At 43.5% G+C, this 16,586-nt stretch overlaps 1 protein-coding gene across 2 annotated transcripts in view; it reads left to right on the forward strand.

The window, feature by feature from the left end:
* KIF24 (kinesin family member 24) overlaps positions 1-16,586 on the forward strand; it is a 135,299-nt gene that overhangs the window by 85,793 nt on the left and 32,920 nt on the right. For both annotated transcript variants that reach the window (XM_069216235.1, XM_069216153.1), the window contains exon 10: positions 5,842-5,951. In XM_069216235.1, coding sequence (XP_069072336.1) covers positions 5,842-5,951 — 110 coding nt within the window. The remainder of the gene's footprint in view (positions 1-5,841; positions 5,952-16,586) is intronic.

A 16,586-nucleotide genomic window follows, 5' to 3' on the forward strand; every position in this document is an offset into this window, starting at 1 on the left:
TAGCAGGTGCCGCAGTTGAAGCTCAGCTTCTGGAAAGGACAAGCCACCCTAACTCTTGGGCTTGGCAAAGATAAAGCAAGGCTGTGCGCTCAGAGATCCCATAGCAGAAAAAGGTCTAGAATCCATCCTGGAGGTGAACTGATGATGTGATGTACTAGAGCGTAATCTGTATCTGACTGTGACGCGCAGGTTCTATCTTCCTCTGCTGGAGACACAGAGTAGAAGGTTTCTCCCTTTATAAAGCACCTGTAAGCTCCGCCCGCTGAGCCACGCCCCGCCCACCCTCGAAGTAGGTAAAGGAATTCCCCGCCTTTTTACCACGATGATGGACAGTTTTCCAAACGACCCCACTGCGTTTACCGCCGATTCCGATGGTGCGTTGTTGATGCTTAGAAGCACGAGGACATATCCACAAAGACGCACTAGTAACAATCACATTGCCAATGGCACACAAGGTTTGCTGGAGACGTTTTTTACCCCGTGGCCCATCACGTACTCTTACTGTACAATATAAACGGGGCGTATAAAACATGCTAGGTAACGCTTACTGACATACTCGTAGAAAATACTCCGGTTGGGTAGGCCACGATGCTCATTTTACAGAAACTAAACCAATAACAATAAAATACACACACACTCTTTTAAACCTGTCTGACTAAGTATTTTTTACCCATGATTCTAATTATGTATTGTATGTGCATATGTGTGTTTTATTCGTGTGTGTGTGTGTGTGTGTGTGTGTGTGTGTGTGTATAAATATATATATGTGTATGCATGTGTATATGTTGTTTCTGTGCCTGGCATGTTTGTGGATCATTGCATGGCTCCTGATATCTATGAATTTCTGCTCTCTTTTTATCACACTTATCTACCCATCACTCTTATATCATGTCTCTATCAAACTATCCTCCATTCTCACTCGGACTCATCCCAAATCCCTTCGACCACTTTCATCTCCTAAATATCTCTGCCTAAGCTCTTCCCCTCCACCTCCACATCTAACTCACCAAACCTCACTCTACCTCTGTGACCTCCCACACAACCCTACTAAATTCTCCTGCATTCTTCTCACCCCACTTCTATGCTCTCCCTAACCCATCCACATCCTCTTTCCCCTCCGCTCCCCTATTATTCATCTCAAGCCTTTGGATTGAGTAAATGAAGGATAAACTCCCAATTAACACTTCTGGATTTCTTTCCTCCTCCACCCCTCCATTACTCCAGTCAATCTAACTAACAAACTCTCATATCTGCAACTCAAATTAACTCAAAATAATACTAAAACTGTACTCCTTATTAAATTATACTAATCCATCACTAATTCTTGTTGGGTACCGGAGTAGCGTGCTACTCATCGAAAAGCGCTTCGACGCCTCGTCAGGGGTAGTAAGCGCTATATAAATACGATTACAATTACAATTACAAGATACTTGCCTAGGGTACTCTGATTTTCTCCCATTCTTTGATTGATGATAAATTCTCTGCTTAGATCTCTCTCCCATTTCCTACATATTTCCACATGAGGGCCCTGCTCAGCAAGCGCAAATGCTCGTGCTAACGAAGTGCTAACTATGCGCCCTGCACCCACTGTGTAAAATATGTATGTTAGTGGGCGGTCATCTGGTTCTACGTCTGTGATTCTCCAGAGGCCGAGAAACTCTGCCTGCAGGTGAGCATGTGCTAGAAAATGCCCCACTGGTGGTCCTTGGTCATCCTGCAGCTGCTCGTAGGTTAAGAGCGAGCCCTCCGGGAACAGAGCACCTAGCTTATCCACTGCAGCCTCTGACCAAGTATTCATCTATCCCTCACCCAACATCCTATAAGAGATGGATATTGATCATAATGGGATTGCCTGTGAGTAATGTGGCATTCTAGGCATGAGTTTTCGGCACAGTGCAAACTTTCTAATGCAATCCGCAGAAATCCATTCGCTCTCAGCAGTAGGTGTACCTGAGGTAGCAAAACATTTAGTAGCTCTGCTTGTGCTTGTGTGGGGTAGGATGCCCCATCTCCTCTGAGTGGTGGCCATTGCAGCTGCACTGCTAAGTAATAGTGCTCGAAGTTAGGGGAACCAAGGCCACCCTTTGTGATGGGGAGTTGCAATTTTCTGAGCACTACTCTATAGCAACCCTTGTTCCAGACAAAGGACCTAGGGTGGAAGGTAAAGCATGAAAGGTGGATCACGGTATGCTGAGCGGCTAGTTTTGAAAGAAGTATAATAGACTGGGGAGCATCACCATTTTGGCTAGAGACACTCTGCCTTGAACTGTGAGGGGCAGTGTGCTCCAGAAGGCCATCTGAGGTTTAAGGGACGTTATGCCCTTTGTAAAATTGCTATCTATAAGATTCCCTGCATCATGATGGATATTTATGCCCAGATACTCGTGCTGGGTTCCCACTTCGGACGATGGCTATCTATAATGAAGTCCAGGAGAGGGCAATATGGATGTAAGGGAAACAAGGAGGACTTTGCCCAATGTACCCTCAGCCCAGATGCGGCATGGAACTCATGCGGAATGGCCTGGATGGGTGCAATACCATTTTGGATGTATATTAGGTTATGATCCACGTGTAAGGAACTATGTCAGTGTCCCCTTGCGCCGGTATACCCAGTTCCCCTCCAAGCTGGTGCAATTGTTGGACCAGAGGTTCCATGGCTAAGGTGAAAAGTAGGGGGGATGGTGGGCATCCCTACCATGTCCCGCGCTTTACCTTGAGTGGCGGAGAGATGCATTGTTCCATTTTGACCCTCACCCGGAGTGATACATACAGCAGCCATATCAGTGTCTATAATCTTCCCACTGTCCCAAACGCTGTTGAAGTGGAGAAGAGGTAGTCCCACTCGACTGTGTCGAACACCTTCTCTTTTTCTGTTACCAGCCATGCAGCAAATGGCCAGGAGGACTGAACCATATCCATCACTTTCTATAGTCTCCTTATGTTTATTGCAGTAGATCTCCCAGGGATAAACTTACTTTGCTCTCGGTGTACCATGTTCCCATATAGGCGACCTGCTAAGGTCTTGCTCAATATCTTGTAGTCCGAGCCGAACATGGACAGCAACCGGTAGGAAGCAAGCTCCTACGGTGACTTACCCGGTTTAGGAAGGGAAACTAAGAGTGAATCCGCATAGATTGCGGCAGGCAGCCTTCCTCTGCTGCTTTATGATAAAGTTCTAGTAGCTTTGAGGCAAGTTGCCTTACAAAATTTGATAGGGAGCCCATCTAACCCGTGTTAGATGGGCTCCCTATCAAGCTCCCCTTTGAATTTGTGGCCACCCTTCAAATTGATCCTCTAATTTCCTGTATTGAGAGAGAAGCGTTGAGGTCTTCTCTCTCTAGTATAGTCAAGGTGAGGAGGTTAATCTTCTCCAGAAAACGGCATATACTGTCCTTTAGGGACACTTGAGCGGGGAGTCATAAAGTGTGCGATAATGTTCTGTAAACGCTTCACGTATGTGTACCTGTTGGATGGCAATCTCTGTTGGAAATGTGCGATTCCTCACAATGGGTGTGGAGGGAGTTGTCACTACATAACAACCACGCCAACAAACGACCGGCGTTATCACCTTCAGCATGTATTTTAGCCTGATATGCCCTGACGTCAAAAGGACATAGTTAATTTATGAATTGGGTGTGTGTCGCTGAAGCTGCACCTAGGGCCGCCTTTTTTGTGTAATCAACTCTAGCCATAACTTCTAATTCTACCCAGGCTGCTTAAGTCCGTGTCAAGTCATTGTGCAACATTGCCGTTACTCCTACAACCGTATGGATGAAATAGCTGCATAACACTACCTTCATGGGATCCCAGTCAGTGAGCTTGGAGTTAGACGTGCCTCAATTTTCCATGAAGTAGTGGGTCAGTATATCATTTGGTGCATCACAGAAAGCCTGACCTTCCAGTAAAGTTGGCTGCAGCCACCCAGAGGGAACCGGCAGTCATATGGGCCCCCATTCTAGCTGTAGCTGCATCGGGTTGTGGTTGTAGAAAGTCTTACCCAAATATTCTGCTTCTGTTGCCAGTAGGCAGGTAGCAGGGTCACAGAGAATCCTATCCAGTCGGACATGTAAATCGCATACATTCAAGTAATATGAGAAATCAATTGTGTTTGGAAGCAGGGATCTCCAACAGTCCAGGAGTGGCCAATGTTGGAGCTATTGGGAGAACAGAGCAGCACAGATACAACTGGGGAGCCTGGAAGCTGGGGGTGCGAGCAGTTCAAATACGGCTCTAGTATACAATTAAAATAACCCCAGAGTATCCATGGAATGTGTGCCCATTGGGTTAATACTGTGGAGAGTGCAGAGAAGAAGGACGGGGTGTATGCTGCCTAATAACACTGCCTTACTGTTCCAGGAGGGCCTCTGAAAACACATATCTGCCATCAGGGTCAATCTCAGCCTTTAGGAGATGAAAGGGGACCCCTAGACAAATCCACATTAATGTTCCAAGTGCAGAACCTGAGTATGTGGTGCAATAACACTGACTCCTTCACCGTCTCTGCGAGCTGGCTTCCTCCCCCTGCATTACATGGATCTCTTGCAGCAGTGGTATTTGTACCCCCCTCTGTTTTAGGGACTGCTGCACCGCATGCCTCTTTCTCATTGTACCGATACCCTTAACATTCCATGTAATAATCTTAAGTCTAGCCATCAGCCCAGTATTCGTAAGGTGCACCCCTGCTATATTGCCATAGTTGCCCCATCATCTATTGTATCACCCATGGCGAACCTGGAAAAGAGGGTGTTAACACATCACACATTTCAACTACACGTACAACTTGAACTCCCAACCCAGGGCCCTCCCAAAACCTGGGGCTGCGCAAACAAATGAACTTATAACCCATAGGTGGAGGGCGCTTGTTTTGACTTCCATGGGCACCAACTGTGTCTAGGAGTCAAACTGCAGGGGTGGGGGGTCCAGCTCTGTCAAGTACGTATGTCTCTGCAATAGAACAGTCTGTGGTAGCTGGGCGGACAAAGAATTACGGAACCCATGCTGTCTAAATAAAAATACTCTACGCCCATTTCCATGACCTTGCCCCCATTCATAGCCATAGGGAGTAACAATGTCAACTATGGTCACAGCTGCCACCACAAAAAGGTGGAGCACACCCACATATATATGCTGTCAGTTGGGTGGGGGGGATGGGTGACTGCCTCCACACCGCTGGGTCACTCAGCGTGGACCACCCCTCACAGCACACGCCATCCCCCGCCTCTGAATCACACGCCCACTCACCGCCTGGTATGGCGCTGCATGCTGTGTCCTGTGGGTGAGGCCCACTCGCTCCGTGCACCTCTCAGTGTGCCATGCACCCTTTTGCCCCTGAGCCGGCCATGATCAGCTCGCTCTTATCTCTGGGGCTGCCTACTCAGGTGCCTCAGGCGGGCCAGCTCTGCAGTGGGCGTCTCCCGGGGATCAGAGGCTGCAATTCTGGCCTAAATCTTCTCTCTACTGCGTCCTCCTTCAGAGCCAGGGCGGGTCAAGGCGTCACTGTACACGGTTACTTCGTACGTCAGTATGGCATTGCTGCAGTATGCATTATTGCTTCACTACTCTGTTTTTTCCTGTTCCTGTTTTTTTTGTTTTACAAAAGCATTGTTTAACTATTATGATTTGATGGCTATTTCTGTACTTGAGGAATACTATAAGTTATTCAGCTGAATTGGATAGTTCTAAGCTTCTATAACAAAGAAACAAGCACATAACAAATCTATCTTTGTTTTTGTCTCACCCCTCAGATGAGTCACTCCTGTAGCCCATGAGCTACAACTAGAATGTCTTTTGTTTCCTGGATAATTTTGATGTGTCTTGATTTTTTTTATTTTATTCACACAGGTGTTAAAGGATTCTTTCATCGGCAACTCCAAGACCTGTATGATAGCTAATATATCCCCCAGCCACGTGGCCACAGAGCACACCCTCAACACCTTACGATATGCTGACAGGTAAGCATATAAAAAGTACTATGGCCATGTTTGTAGAACCTGAGTATATGTATGTATGTATGTATATATATATACATATATATATGTTCGGTGGCATGTGTAGCTGCAGATACAAATGCTGTGCATATCCCGCCATCTAGTGTTGGGCTCGGAGTGTTACAAGTTGTTTTTCTTCGAAGAAGTCTTTTCGAGTCATGAGATCGAGGGACTCCTCCCAATTCGGCTCCATTGCGCATGGGCGTCGACTCCATCTTAGATTGTTTTGTTTCCGCCATCGGGTTCGGACGTGTTCCTCTTCGCTCCGTGTTTCGGTTCAGAAAGTTAGTTAAATCTCGGAAAAATTTGACGGTATTGTATGCGTTCGGTATCGGGTTAGTTAACGCAGATCGACACCAAATCAAGAAGAGCTCCGGTAGCCCTTTGCGGCTTCTATCCCCCAGCGGGGCCCGGTCGGCCCGACCGCGTGCGTCTTCAAGGCTAATGGAACAGACCCCATTCCGCTTCTGCCCCGAATGCCATAACAAGTATCCTTACACGGATCAACATCTGGTCTGTAATTTGTGTTTGTCCCCTGAACACAAAGAGGATACCTGCGAGGCCTGTCGGGCATTTCGGTCGAAGAAAACTCTACGGGACCGAAGAGCACAAAGGCTTCAAATGGCATCAACGCCGCCAGGACACCACGACGTCGAGGAAGAGGAGACTTTCTCCATCGCTGACTCTGACTCGGACGTGCCCGAAACGGAGCAGACGATGAAAACCGTGAGTAAACCAGCCCCGGACAAAACTCACGCCAAAATCATGAAGGCCCAGGGGATGCCACCGCCGGCAGGCCATGGCTTAACCCGTAAAATCGGTGACCATCCATCGGCATTGAAAAAGGGCACACACGTGTCGAAGTCATCCGACTCCGGTCGAGATCCCGGCACTGAGCATACTCGACGCCGAGAACCTGGCTCCGACCAGACTCGACACAGAGATATCAGCTCCAAGATAAGTCGGCACCGAGAGATCGGCACACCGAAACCGAAAAAGACTGCAGAAAAAGTTTTAGTACCGAAACACCCAGCTTCGGAGCCAAAAACAAGCTCCTACTCCGAAGAACAAGGCCTTTCAGAACAACTACAAGGCCATAAATTTGGACAAGAGCTAGAAGCAGTGGAGCCAGATTATACACAAAGAAGGCTCCATATTCAAAAGGAAACCGGGAAAATAAGAACTCTCCCTCCTATAACAATGAAAAGGAAACTTGCTTTCCAAGACAAAGAAAAACAACCACAAGCAAAAGTGGCAAAAGCAGTAACTCCACCTCACTCTTCACCACAACCATCACCACACCACTCACCGCAACTGTCACCAATTGCAACCCCCCTATGATGCAATCACCAACGCACACAGGGATCAGCCAGGATGACCCAGATGCATGGGATCTATATGATGCGCCAGTATCAGATAATAGTCCAGACTGCTACCCAGCAAGACCATCACCACCTGAAGACAGTATTGCCTACACACAAGTGGTGTCCAGGGCAGCAGCTTTTCACAATGTGGCACTGCACGCAGAACCCATTGAGGATGACTTTTTATTTAATACTTTGTCGTCGACACACAGTCAGTACCAAAGTCTCCCATTGTTACCAGGGATGTTGAAACACGTAAAACAAGTATTTCAAGAACCCGTCAAAGGCAGAGCCATCACACCTAGGGTGGAGAAAAAGTACAAGCCTCCCTCTACAGACCCTGTGTACATCACACAACTGACACCTGACTCAGTAGTAGTAGGCGCAGCACGTAAAAGGGCAAATTCACACACCTCTGGAGATGCACCACCACCCAACAAAGAAAGTCGAAAGTTTGATGCAGCGGGGAAAAGAGTTGCAGCACAGGCGGCCAATCAATGGCGCATTGCGAATTCCCAATCTTTATTGTCAAGATATGACAGGGCTCATTGGGATGAAATGCAGCACTTTATAGAACATCTGCCCAAGGAGTTCCAAAAGCGTGCACAACAAGTGGTGGAAGAGGGCCAAAGTATCTCGAACAACCAGATACGATCGCCAATGGATGCAGCGGACACAGCCGCAACAACTGTGAATACAGTAGTCACTATTCAGAGACACGCATGGCTACGCACCTCCGGGTTTAAGCCCGAGATCCAACAGGCTGTGCTTAATATGCCTTTTAATGGACAGCAGTTGTTTGGGCCGGAGGTGGACACAGCTATAGAGAAGCTCAAAAAGGACACTGATACGGCCAAGGCCATGGGCGCGCTCTACTCCCCACAGAGCAGAGGCACATTTAGGAAGACACAATTTAGAGGGGGGTTTCGGGCCCACAGCACAGAACCCTCAACCTCCCAAACCAGACCCACATACCAGGGCCAGTATCAAAGAGGAAGCTTTCAGGGACAATACAGAGGTGGACAGTTCCCTAAAACTAGAGGAAAGTTCCAAAGACCCCTCAAACTAAACAGTGACTTCAGTGTCACAAATCCCCAACACATAACACCAGTGGGGGGAAGACTCACAGATTTTTACCAAAACTGGGAGGAAATAACAACAGACTCCTGGGTACTAGCCATTATCCAACATGGTTATTGCATAGAATTCCGACAATTACCACCAAATGTGCCTCCAAGAACACACAACATGTCCAAACAGCACTTGGATCTATTACAACTAGAAGTCCAAGCGTTGTTACAAAAAGACGCAATAGAGAGGAATATGTGTTTATTCCCTGTATTTTCTAATACCCAAAAAGGACAAAACTCTGAGACCCATCTTAGATCTCAGAACACTAAATCTTTACATCAAATCAGATCACTTTCACATGGTAACACTTCAAGACGTAATCCCATTGCTCAAACAACAAGACTACATGTCAACATTAGACCTCAAGGATGCTTACTTCCATATACCTATACATCCTTCCCACAGGAAATATTTAAGGTTTGTAATCCAAGGGGTACATTACCAATTCAAAGTGTTACCATTCGGGATAACAACAGCACCAAGGGTATTTACAAAATGCCTTGCAGTAGTAGCTGCACATATCAGAAGACAGCACATACACGTATTCCCGTATCTAGACGATTGGTTAATCAAAACCAGCACTCAGAAACAGTGTCTTCAACACACAAAATACGTAATAGAAACCCTTCACAAACTAGGGTTCTCACTAAACTACCAAAAATCACACTTACAGCTGTGTCAAATACAACAATACTTAGGAGCAACAATCAACACAAAACAAGGGGTTGCCACTCCAAGTCCACAAAGGGTACAAGCATTCCAAAACGTAATATAAAGCATGCACCCAAACCAAACGTATCAGGTAAAATTAGTGATGAAACTACTAGGCATGATGTCCTCATGCATAGCCATTGTCCCAAACGCAAGATTACACATTCGGCCCTTACAACAGTGCCTAGCAACACAATGGACACAAGCACAGGGTCAACTTCAAGATCTAGTGTTGATAGACCGCCAAACACACACCTCGCTTCAATGGTGGAAACCTGTAAATTTAAACCAAGGGCGGCCTTTCCAAGACCCAGTGCCTCAATACGTAATCACAAAAGATGCTTCCATGGTAGGGTGGGGAGCACACCTCAACCAACACAGCATCCAGGGACAATGGGACACTCAGCAGAAAAAACTTCATATAAATCAGCTAGAATTACTAGCAGTGTTTCTAGCGTTGAAAGCATTTCAACCACTAATAGCTCACAAACACATTCTTGTCAAAACAGACAACATGATAACAATGTATTACTTAAACAAACAGGGAGGGACACACTCATCACAACTGTGTCTCTTAGCACAGAAGATTTGGCATTGGGCGATTCACAATCACATTCGCCTAATAGCGCAACACATCCCAGGAATTCAAAACCAGTTGGCAGACAATCTCAGTCGAGATCACCAACAAACCCACGAATGGGAAATTCATCCTCAGATACTACAGACCTACTTCCAAAAATGGGGAACACCGCAAATAGACATATTCGCAACAAAAGAAAAAGCAAAATGCCAAAACTTCGCATCCAGGTACCCACAGCCTCACTCCAAGGGCAATGCGTTATGGATGAGTTGGTCAGGGATATTTGCTTACGCTTTTCCCCCTCTCCCACTCCTTCCGTATCTAGTAAACAAATTGAGTCAAAACAAACTCAAACTAATACTAATAGCACCAACTTGGGCACGACAACCTTGGTACACAACACTACTAGACCTGTCAGTAGTGCCTCATATCAAACTACCAAACAAACCAGATCTGTTAACTCAACACAAACAACAGATCAGACACCCGAATCCAGCATCGCTCAATCTAGCAATCTGGCTCCTGAAGTCTTAGAATTCGGACATCTAGACCTTACACAAGAATGTATGGAGGTCATCAAACAGGCTAGAAAACCTACTACAAGACATTGCTACACAAATAAATGGAAACGATTTATTACTGTCATAATAATCAAATTCAACCATTACACGCTTCCGCGAAAAACATTGTAAGCTACTTACTACACTTCCAAAAGTCTGTTAGCTTTTTCATCCATTAAAATACATCTCACAGCAATTTCAGCCTATCTGCAAATTACACATTCAACTTCACTATTTAGAATCCCATTCATAAAAGCATTTATGGAGGGGCTAAAAAGGATCATTCCACCAAGAACACCGCCAGTTCCTTCGTTGAACCTCAATATTGTATTAACACGACTCGTGGGTCCGCCATTCGAACCCATGCACTCGTGTGAAATGCAATACTTAACCTGGAAAGTAGCCTTCCTAATAGCTATCACATCTCTCAGAAGAGTAAGTGAAATACAAGCTTTTACCATACAGGAACCCTTTATACAAATGCACAAGCATAAAGTGGTTTTACGCACAAATCCAAAATTTTTGCCAAAAGTTATATCACCGTTTCTCTTAAATCAAACAGTGGAACTCCCAGTGTTATTTCCAGAACCAGACTCTGTAGCTGAAAGAGCATTACATACATTAGATATAAAAAGAGCACTAATGTATTACATTGATAGAACCAAACAATTTCGCAAAACAAAACAATTGTTTGTAGCTTTCCAAAAACCTCATGCAGGAAACCCAATATCCAAACAAGGCATTGCTAGATAGATAGTTAAATGTATTCAAACCTGTTATGTTAAAGCAAAAAGAGAACTGCCTATTACACCAAAGGCACACTCCACTAGAAAGAAAGGCGCTACAATGGCCTTTCTAGGAAATATACCAATGACAGAAATCTGTAAGGCAGCCACATGGTCTACGCCTCATACATTCACTAAACATTACTGTGTGGATGTGTTAACAACACAACAAGCCACAGTAGGACAGGCAGTACTACGAAAATTATTTCAAACAACTTCAACTCCTACAGGCTAAACCACTGCTTTTGGGGAGATAACTGCTTACTAGTCTATGCACAGCATGTGTATCTGCAGCTACACATGCCACCGAACGGAAAATGTCACTTACCCAGTGTACATCTGTTCGTGGCATGAGACGCTGCAGATTCACATGCGCCCTCCCACCTCCCCGGGAGCCTGTAGCCGTTATAAGTTGATAAAAATAAACTTGTACATTTATAAATTTGTAAATATATCATTTTTTAATCACACTATGTACATATGTACTTACTCCATTGCATGGGCACTATTACTATATAGACAACTCCTACCTCACCCTCTGCGGGGAAGACAATCTAAGATGGAGTTGACGCCCATGCGCAATGGAGCCGAAATGGGAGGAGTCCCTCGATCTCGTGACTCGAAAAGACTTCTTCGAAGAAAAACAACTTGTAACACTCCGAGCCCAACACTAGATGGTGGGATATGCACAGCATGTGAATCTGCAGCGTCTCATGCCACGAACAGATGTACACTGGGTAAGTGACATTTTCCATATATATATATATTCAGGCAAACATATAGATTTTATATTGAATTAAAAGCGCTATCTTGGTAGTGCTAGATTGAGTGTATAGGCAAATGATAATTTTCCCCATTATGAAGCATTTACCTGATCCCTCATTTAAGATGTTTGCATTATCACCTCCATTGACTCTGGATGGTTTCAAAATTATCTCCATATTAGCCATACAGTAGCCAAGAAGGCTTAGACACAGAAGGATCATAGTCGGCAGAAGCACTAGAGGACATTATATAAATTCAGGAGGCAAAGCATCTGCTGAAAATAATTTTGCAGGTCGGCTCTTTGCAGCCAGCCTGTGAAGCAGACCATATAACCCTCTTTCTCCTTCTGCAGTCAGAATAATTCTGAAGCTAAAACAATTGCACTCCCACTTCAGCATTTATATTCTTCTCATCCAAGCACCCAGCAAGATCAGTGAACACCCTTAGTGAGTTTTAATCAGAACTAAAAAACCAACCTAAGGTTTGCACTCGTATCCCACCTCCAACCTAACACAGTTGCGGAATCTGCAAAGATGGAGAGGAACGTATGACACTGATTTACACAGATTCCACATGAAGATATTATGTTAAGAATAAACTGGGTAACTTCCTATGTCTGGGTTGTGTGAGGAAATCTGCCTAGTCTATCTGTGTAAAGTAGCAGAACAAATGTTCTGGAAAAAAAGTACCCCACCCCAAGTCTTATCTGGCAAGGCATGAGGAATTGGGGGCACTCTCTTCATTTTTGTGATTTATACATAGATTTTTCTATGCACAACTAACCATTGAAATCACATCACAATCTGTGTAGTACCAATCAGTGTCAAGAAAAGCTTTCTTTTAACTAGAGGTAAAATTATACCAGCATTCAAAGACTCAGGAAACCCCTTAAATAGAGGTGAAATTACCTCAGTCTCAGTGTGTCAGGAAAAAACTTTTTTTTACAGTAGAAATGTTATCATTGTAAGTCAAGCACAACAGAGCTGCCTCTTGGAGCTGGTTTAAAGATTTTCCATGCATCGTATTATAAGTGTATGTAAACTGATTTAAATCACTGAACAAACTTCAGAAGGTCTAATTTCACAAAACCGAGGTACTGTAAGACTAGCCAAGACGTGGAAGAGGAGCACATAATGGAAGATCACATATCCTTTGCATTGTCTTGAATTCAGCTGATTTTTTTCAACAAAATATTTATATTAATACACCATTCAAAAAACTTGGCAAGAGAAGTTAATGTTCAGAGATTTACACCTGGCGTGCAATATGGAACTAAAGCAATTCACTTTGGATACTGTGTGTTTTTTGCCTCTAATCAGTTGTCCAAGAGAACCCCTACCTTCTTTATAGTACTTACAGTGGTAGGAGAGCATTGCATCCATTGATTTTCAAGTTTGCTATCTTTAATTGATTGGGAGCAACACAAACCACATTTCTTAGGTTGAAAATATTTCATCTGAAAGGGGTTTTACTGATTTGCAATGAATGTAATAAAGTCATACATGGAAGAAAATAAAAATTAGATTTCGTTTATACACCTTACTTTGCAGAACACTATTTGAAATTACAACAAACGAGTATATTTCCACTTTAAAATGCATAACTCCTTCAGTAGATACAAAAACATAGAATAGGTAGTTGATCCAATCTATGAGATTATATCAGGAGCTAAAAGGCTGGCTGACGTTGCAGCTGTAAAATCTAAACTATGGGTCTAGCAGCTCTTGGATAAAGAGGGAAACTTGTGTTGACAAAAGATTATCAATTTTTTCGCTAAACTCTGAATGGAGGAAAAGATTAACAAAGCATCCAATAGTAGGAAAGAGGCAGAAGAAAAATACTAAGCAAAATTGTAATACTTTTGTTGCTACTGTTGCTTAGCCATTTTAGTCATGTCTCTGGTCACGTTATTTTAGCACCTAGGCCTTTTGCTTGTGCCCTTTAGCCTAGTAACATTTTATTCTGCTTCACTTTTGTTATTTTAGAATCGGCCACATTCGTGGTGATGTTTTATTTTCTTTACCTAGTTGTCCTTTCACCTAGGAAAGCATTACGTTTCTTAGCTTAACACTCTTTCACCCTGTGCTTCCCTCAAGGCTGCACTGAGATAGGATTGTCAGTACAAGTGGTACATGGCGTCTCTAATGTTCACAGAAACACACGTAGTTTTACGTAGGGACATTTTCCCGGACCATCAGCTGTTTCATCAAATACCCTGTCCTACGCATGTTGGAGGGAGCTTCCAGGCAGATGACCACAAGCGCATGCTGATTGACTTAGTTACAGCTGCATGTCAAGACCACTGGTTCCCTGGCCTATTTGGGGATAGTGTCTCTCTAGACAAGAGGTAGACTCAGGTATGGGGGTTTATGTCTTCCCAGGGAGGAATCCTGACGGGCAGATTAGTTTTTTTATATGCTGTACTCTAACATAGCTTAGGTAGGAATCACATATATTGTGCTTAGTGACAGTATGGTGGGACTTTTCTTGTATTTCACTTTCATTGCCACCATTTTGCTTCTAGTGTGTTTCATCACTTTTAATATTGCATTTCATGTCAGTTTATCTAAGACGCAGCTGATTCAATAAGTCTTATTAAACCACCTTCTGCCTCTGTTTGTCTTTGCATGTGTGAGACTAATGTGACTGAGAGAAAAGGATGAAATCTGATCCACCACAATTTCCTTGAGAAGTCATTTCATCATGCGCTCAGTTGCCTCAAATCATCCCTGCTCTTAGGCAGAGATGAGGTGCTTCTAGTTGGCCGGAAACTGATTTGGCCGACAGTTGTCAAATGGTGTGGTATTGGACTCAGTTCCCCACAATCCAGGTGATGCTGACGCTCAAATCTAGCAGCCTCATTAGGATAATGAGAGCCCACATGACACTACGAGTACAAACAATATGATGCAGCTGGTAGCTACCAGGAAGCAATTGATTGAAGCAGAAAGAGGAGGAAATCTAGGTGTCTATCCAAAATAGCAATTCACTGTTACTCCTTCTTGAGAAGTCAGTGCGTATGAACATGAGTCTAATTAACAATCAGTATTGTAGATGATATTGATGTGCATACAGTAGGAAGCCACTTGAAAGTAGTAGGAGTAATTTGCATTTTGGTGGCAGTTATTGAGACACAATATCTGAAATATTACAAAATATGAACAAAATACAAATTGCTCTGCCTACATGTCCTGAATCCATCCCACCAGAACCTACAACTTTAGATTAAAACATCTAGACAAACTATTTCATGCTGTCATCAAATGTTCCTCTGTCACAAAATGATCCAACTCGAGACCCAGGATGGTGTGAACCTCCTCAACCATACAGCAGAACAGTTTCCCACCTCATTCAGACCTGGCCACGTGCTCAAATATTCCCACCATGAGAGATTACAAACAGAGCTAACTTTGCAGGTCAGAATTACTTGAGACCTTCAAACAAATGTACTTTAGTGAGAATGGCCCACCAATGATAGAATCCATTTAGGTATGAAACACTTAGTGTGCCCATTTTGATATTAAATACTTGTTGTGGCCTATCACCACTAACCTCCTATCAGCAGTTTTATAAGACAGGTAATTTACCTCTAGGTCATCTGTTTTTATCCGAATCAATACAATCTTTACTTAATATGTGCAAGGGTCACCTGGTTCCTAGTTGTTCCAAGTGCTCTCATACTGCTCCAAAACCTTAAGTTCTCTAGAATTATCAATGTCCTTTGGGCAGGATCATAATATCCTTACTTCAAGAAAATATAAATACATTAGCTAAACATTTTAAGGGCTCCCAAAAAGTTAAAATCCAAACTCCCTTTTGGGAGAACTCTATTATGAAAATGCATAGTGCAATAAATCTCAGCTTTTTTATTACATATGGGCCAATGCTTCCATGATTCCAGGACCACAGTCTGTGCCAAGAAAAGTTAATAGTTGGCGAGGGTAGAATCTGATTATCCTTCGTCTACCCTATCATATGTGATGATACCAAAAAATAAGCACATGTATGAGCAGGCGTTTGAGGAGTAATAAGCATCCTGACAGTCGCTATGATGTACCGGTCACCTAAAGTTAGAATTTCATGAGGAGCAGGAAGTCATTTAGAGCTAGCTACACCATAGTTAATGCACACGTCCATTACTAAGTAATATAATCAGACATCAACTAGAATAGGTGACTATCCTAAATTACACCTGAAATAATTATGTTTCATGCCTGTGGCCCAGCAATATTTTATGTACCTTGTTTCAGCTCAGAGAACCATGAATCGTGATCAGCGCTCTCCTAGACTACATCAAGAACAAGAGTAATCACAATATGTCTCGATCTCCTCGTTCCTTTTCTACTTTTATTGTGATCCGTTTTTATGTAATACAAAATGTGTTCCTTTAAAGTTCAAAGCTTGCACAATAACTTCAGAATTGAGTATCCCAGGGTGGCATTAGAGATGAGGCTACCAGAGCAGTGCTTCCCAATCTTTTTGAATCATGAATCAATTTTTAGAACAATGTTTCACGACCCATCTAGCTTTAACGGACATGACATGAGTTGGGGTGATTTTTTAATGTAATAGTTGACATTTTCAACATGTTGTGAATTACCAAAATAAAATATTCATTGCGATTTTTTTGTTTTGATTTTTTTTGTGCTTCTCTTTAACAGCATTTTTTGTAAATGTCACAACCTTTACCACATCATGCGATT

The sequence above is a fragment of the Pleurodeles waltl genome, chromosome 1_1 (genome assembly GCF_031143425.1).
Source record: "Pleurodeles waltl isolate 20211129_DDA chromosome 1_1, aPleWal1.hap1.20221129, whole genome shotgun sequence".
Classification (NCBI taxonomy): Eukaryota; Metazoa; Chordata; class Amphibia; order Caudata; family Salamandridae; genus Pleurodeles; species Pleurodeles waltl.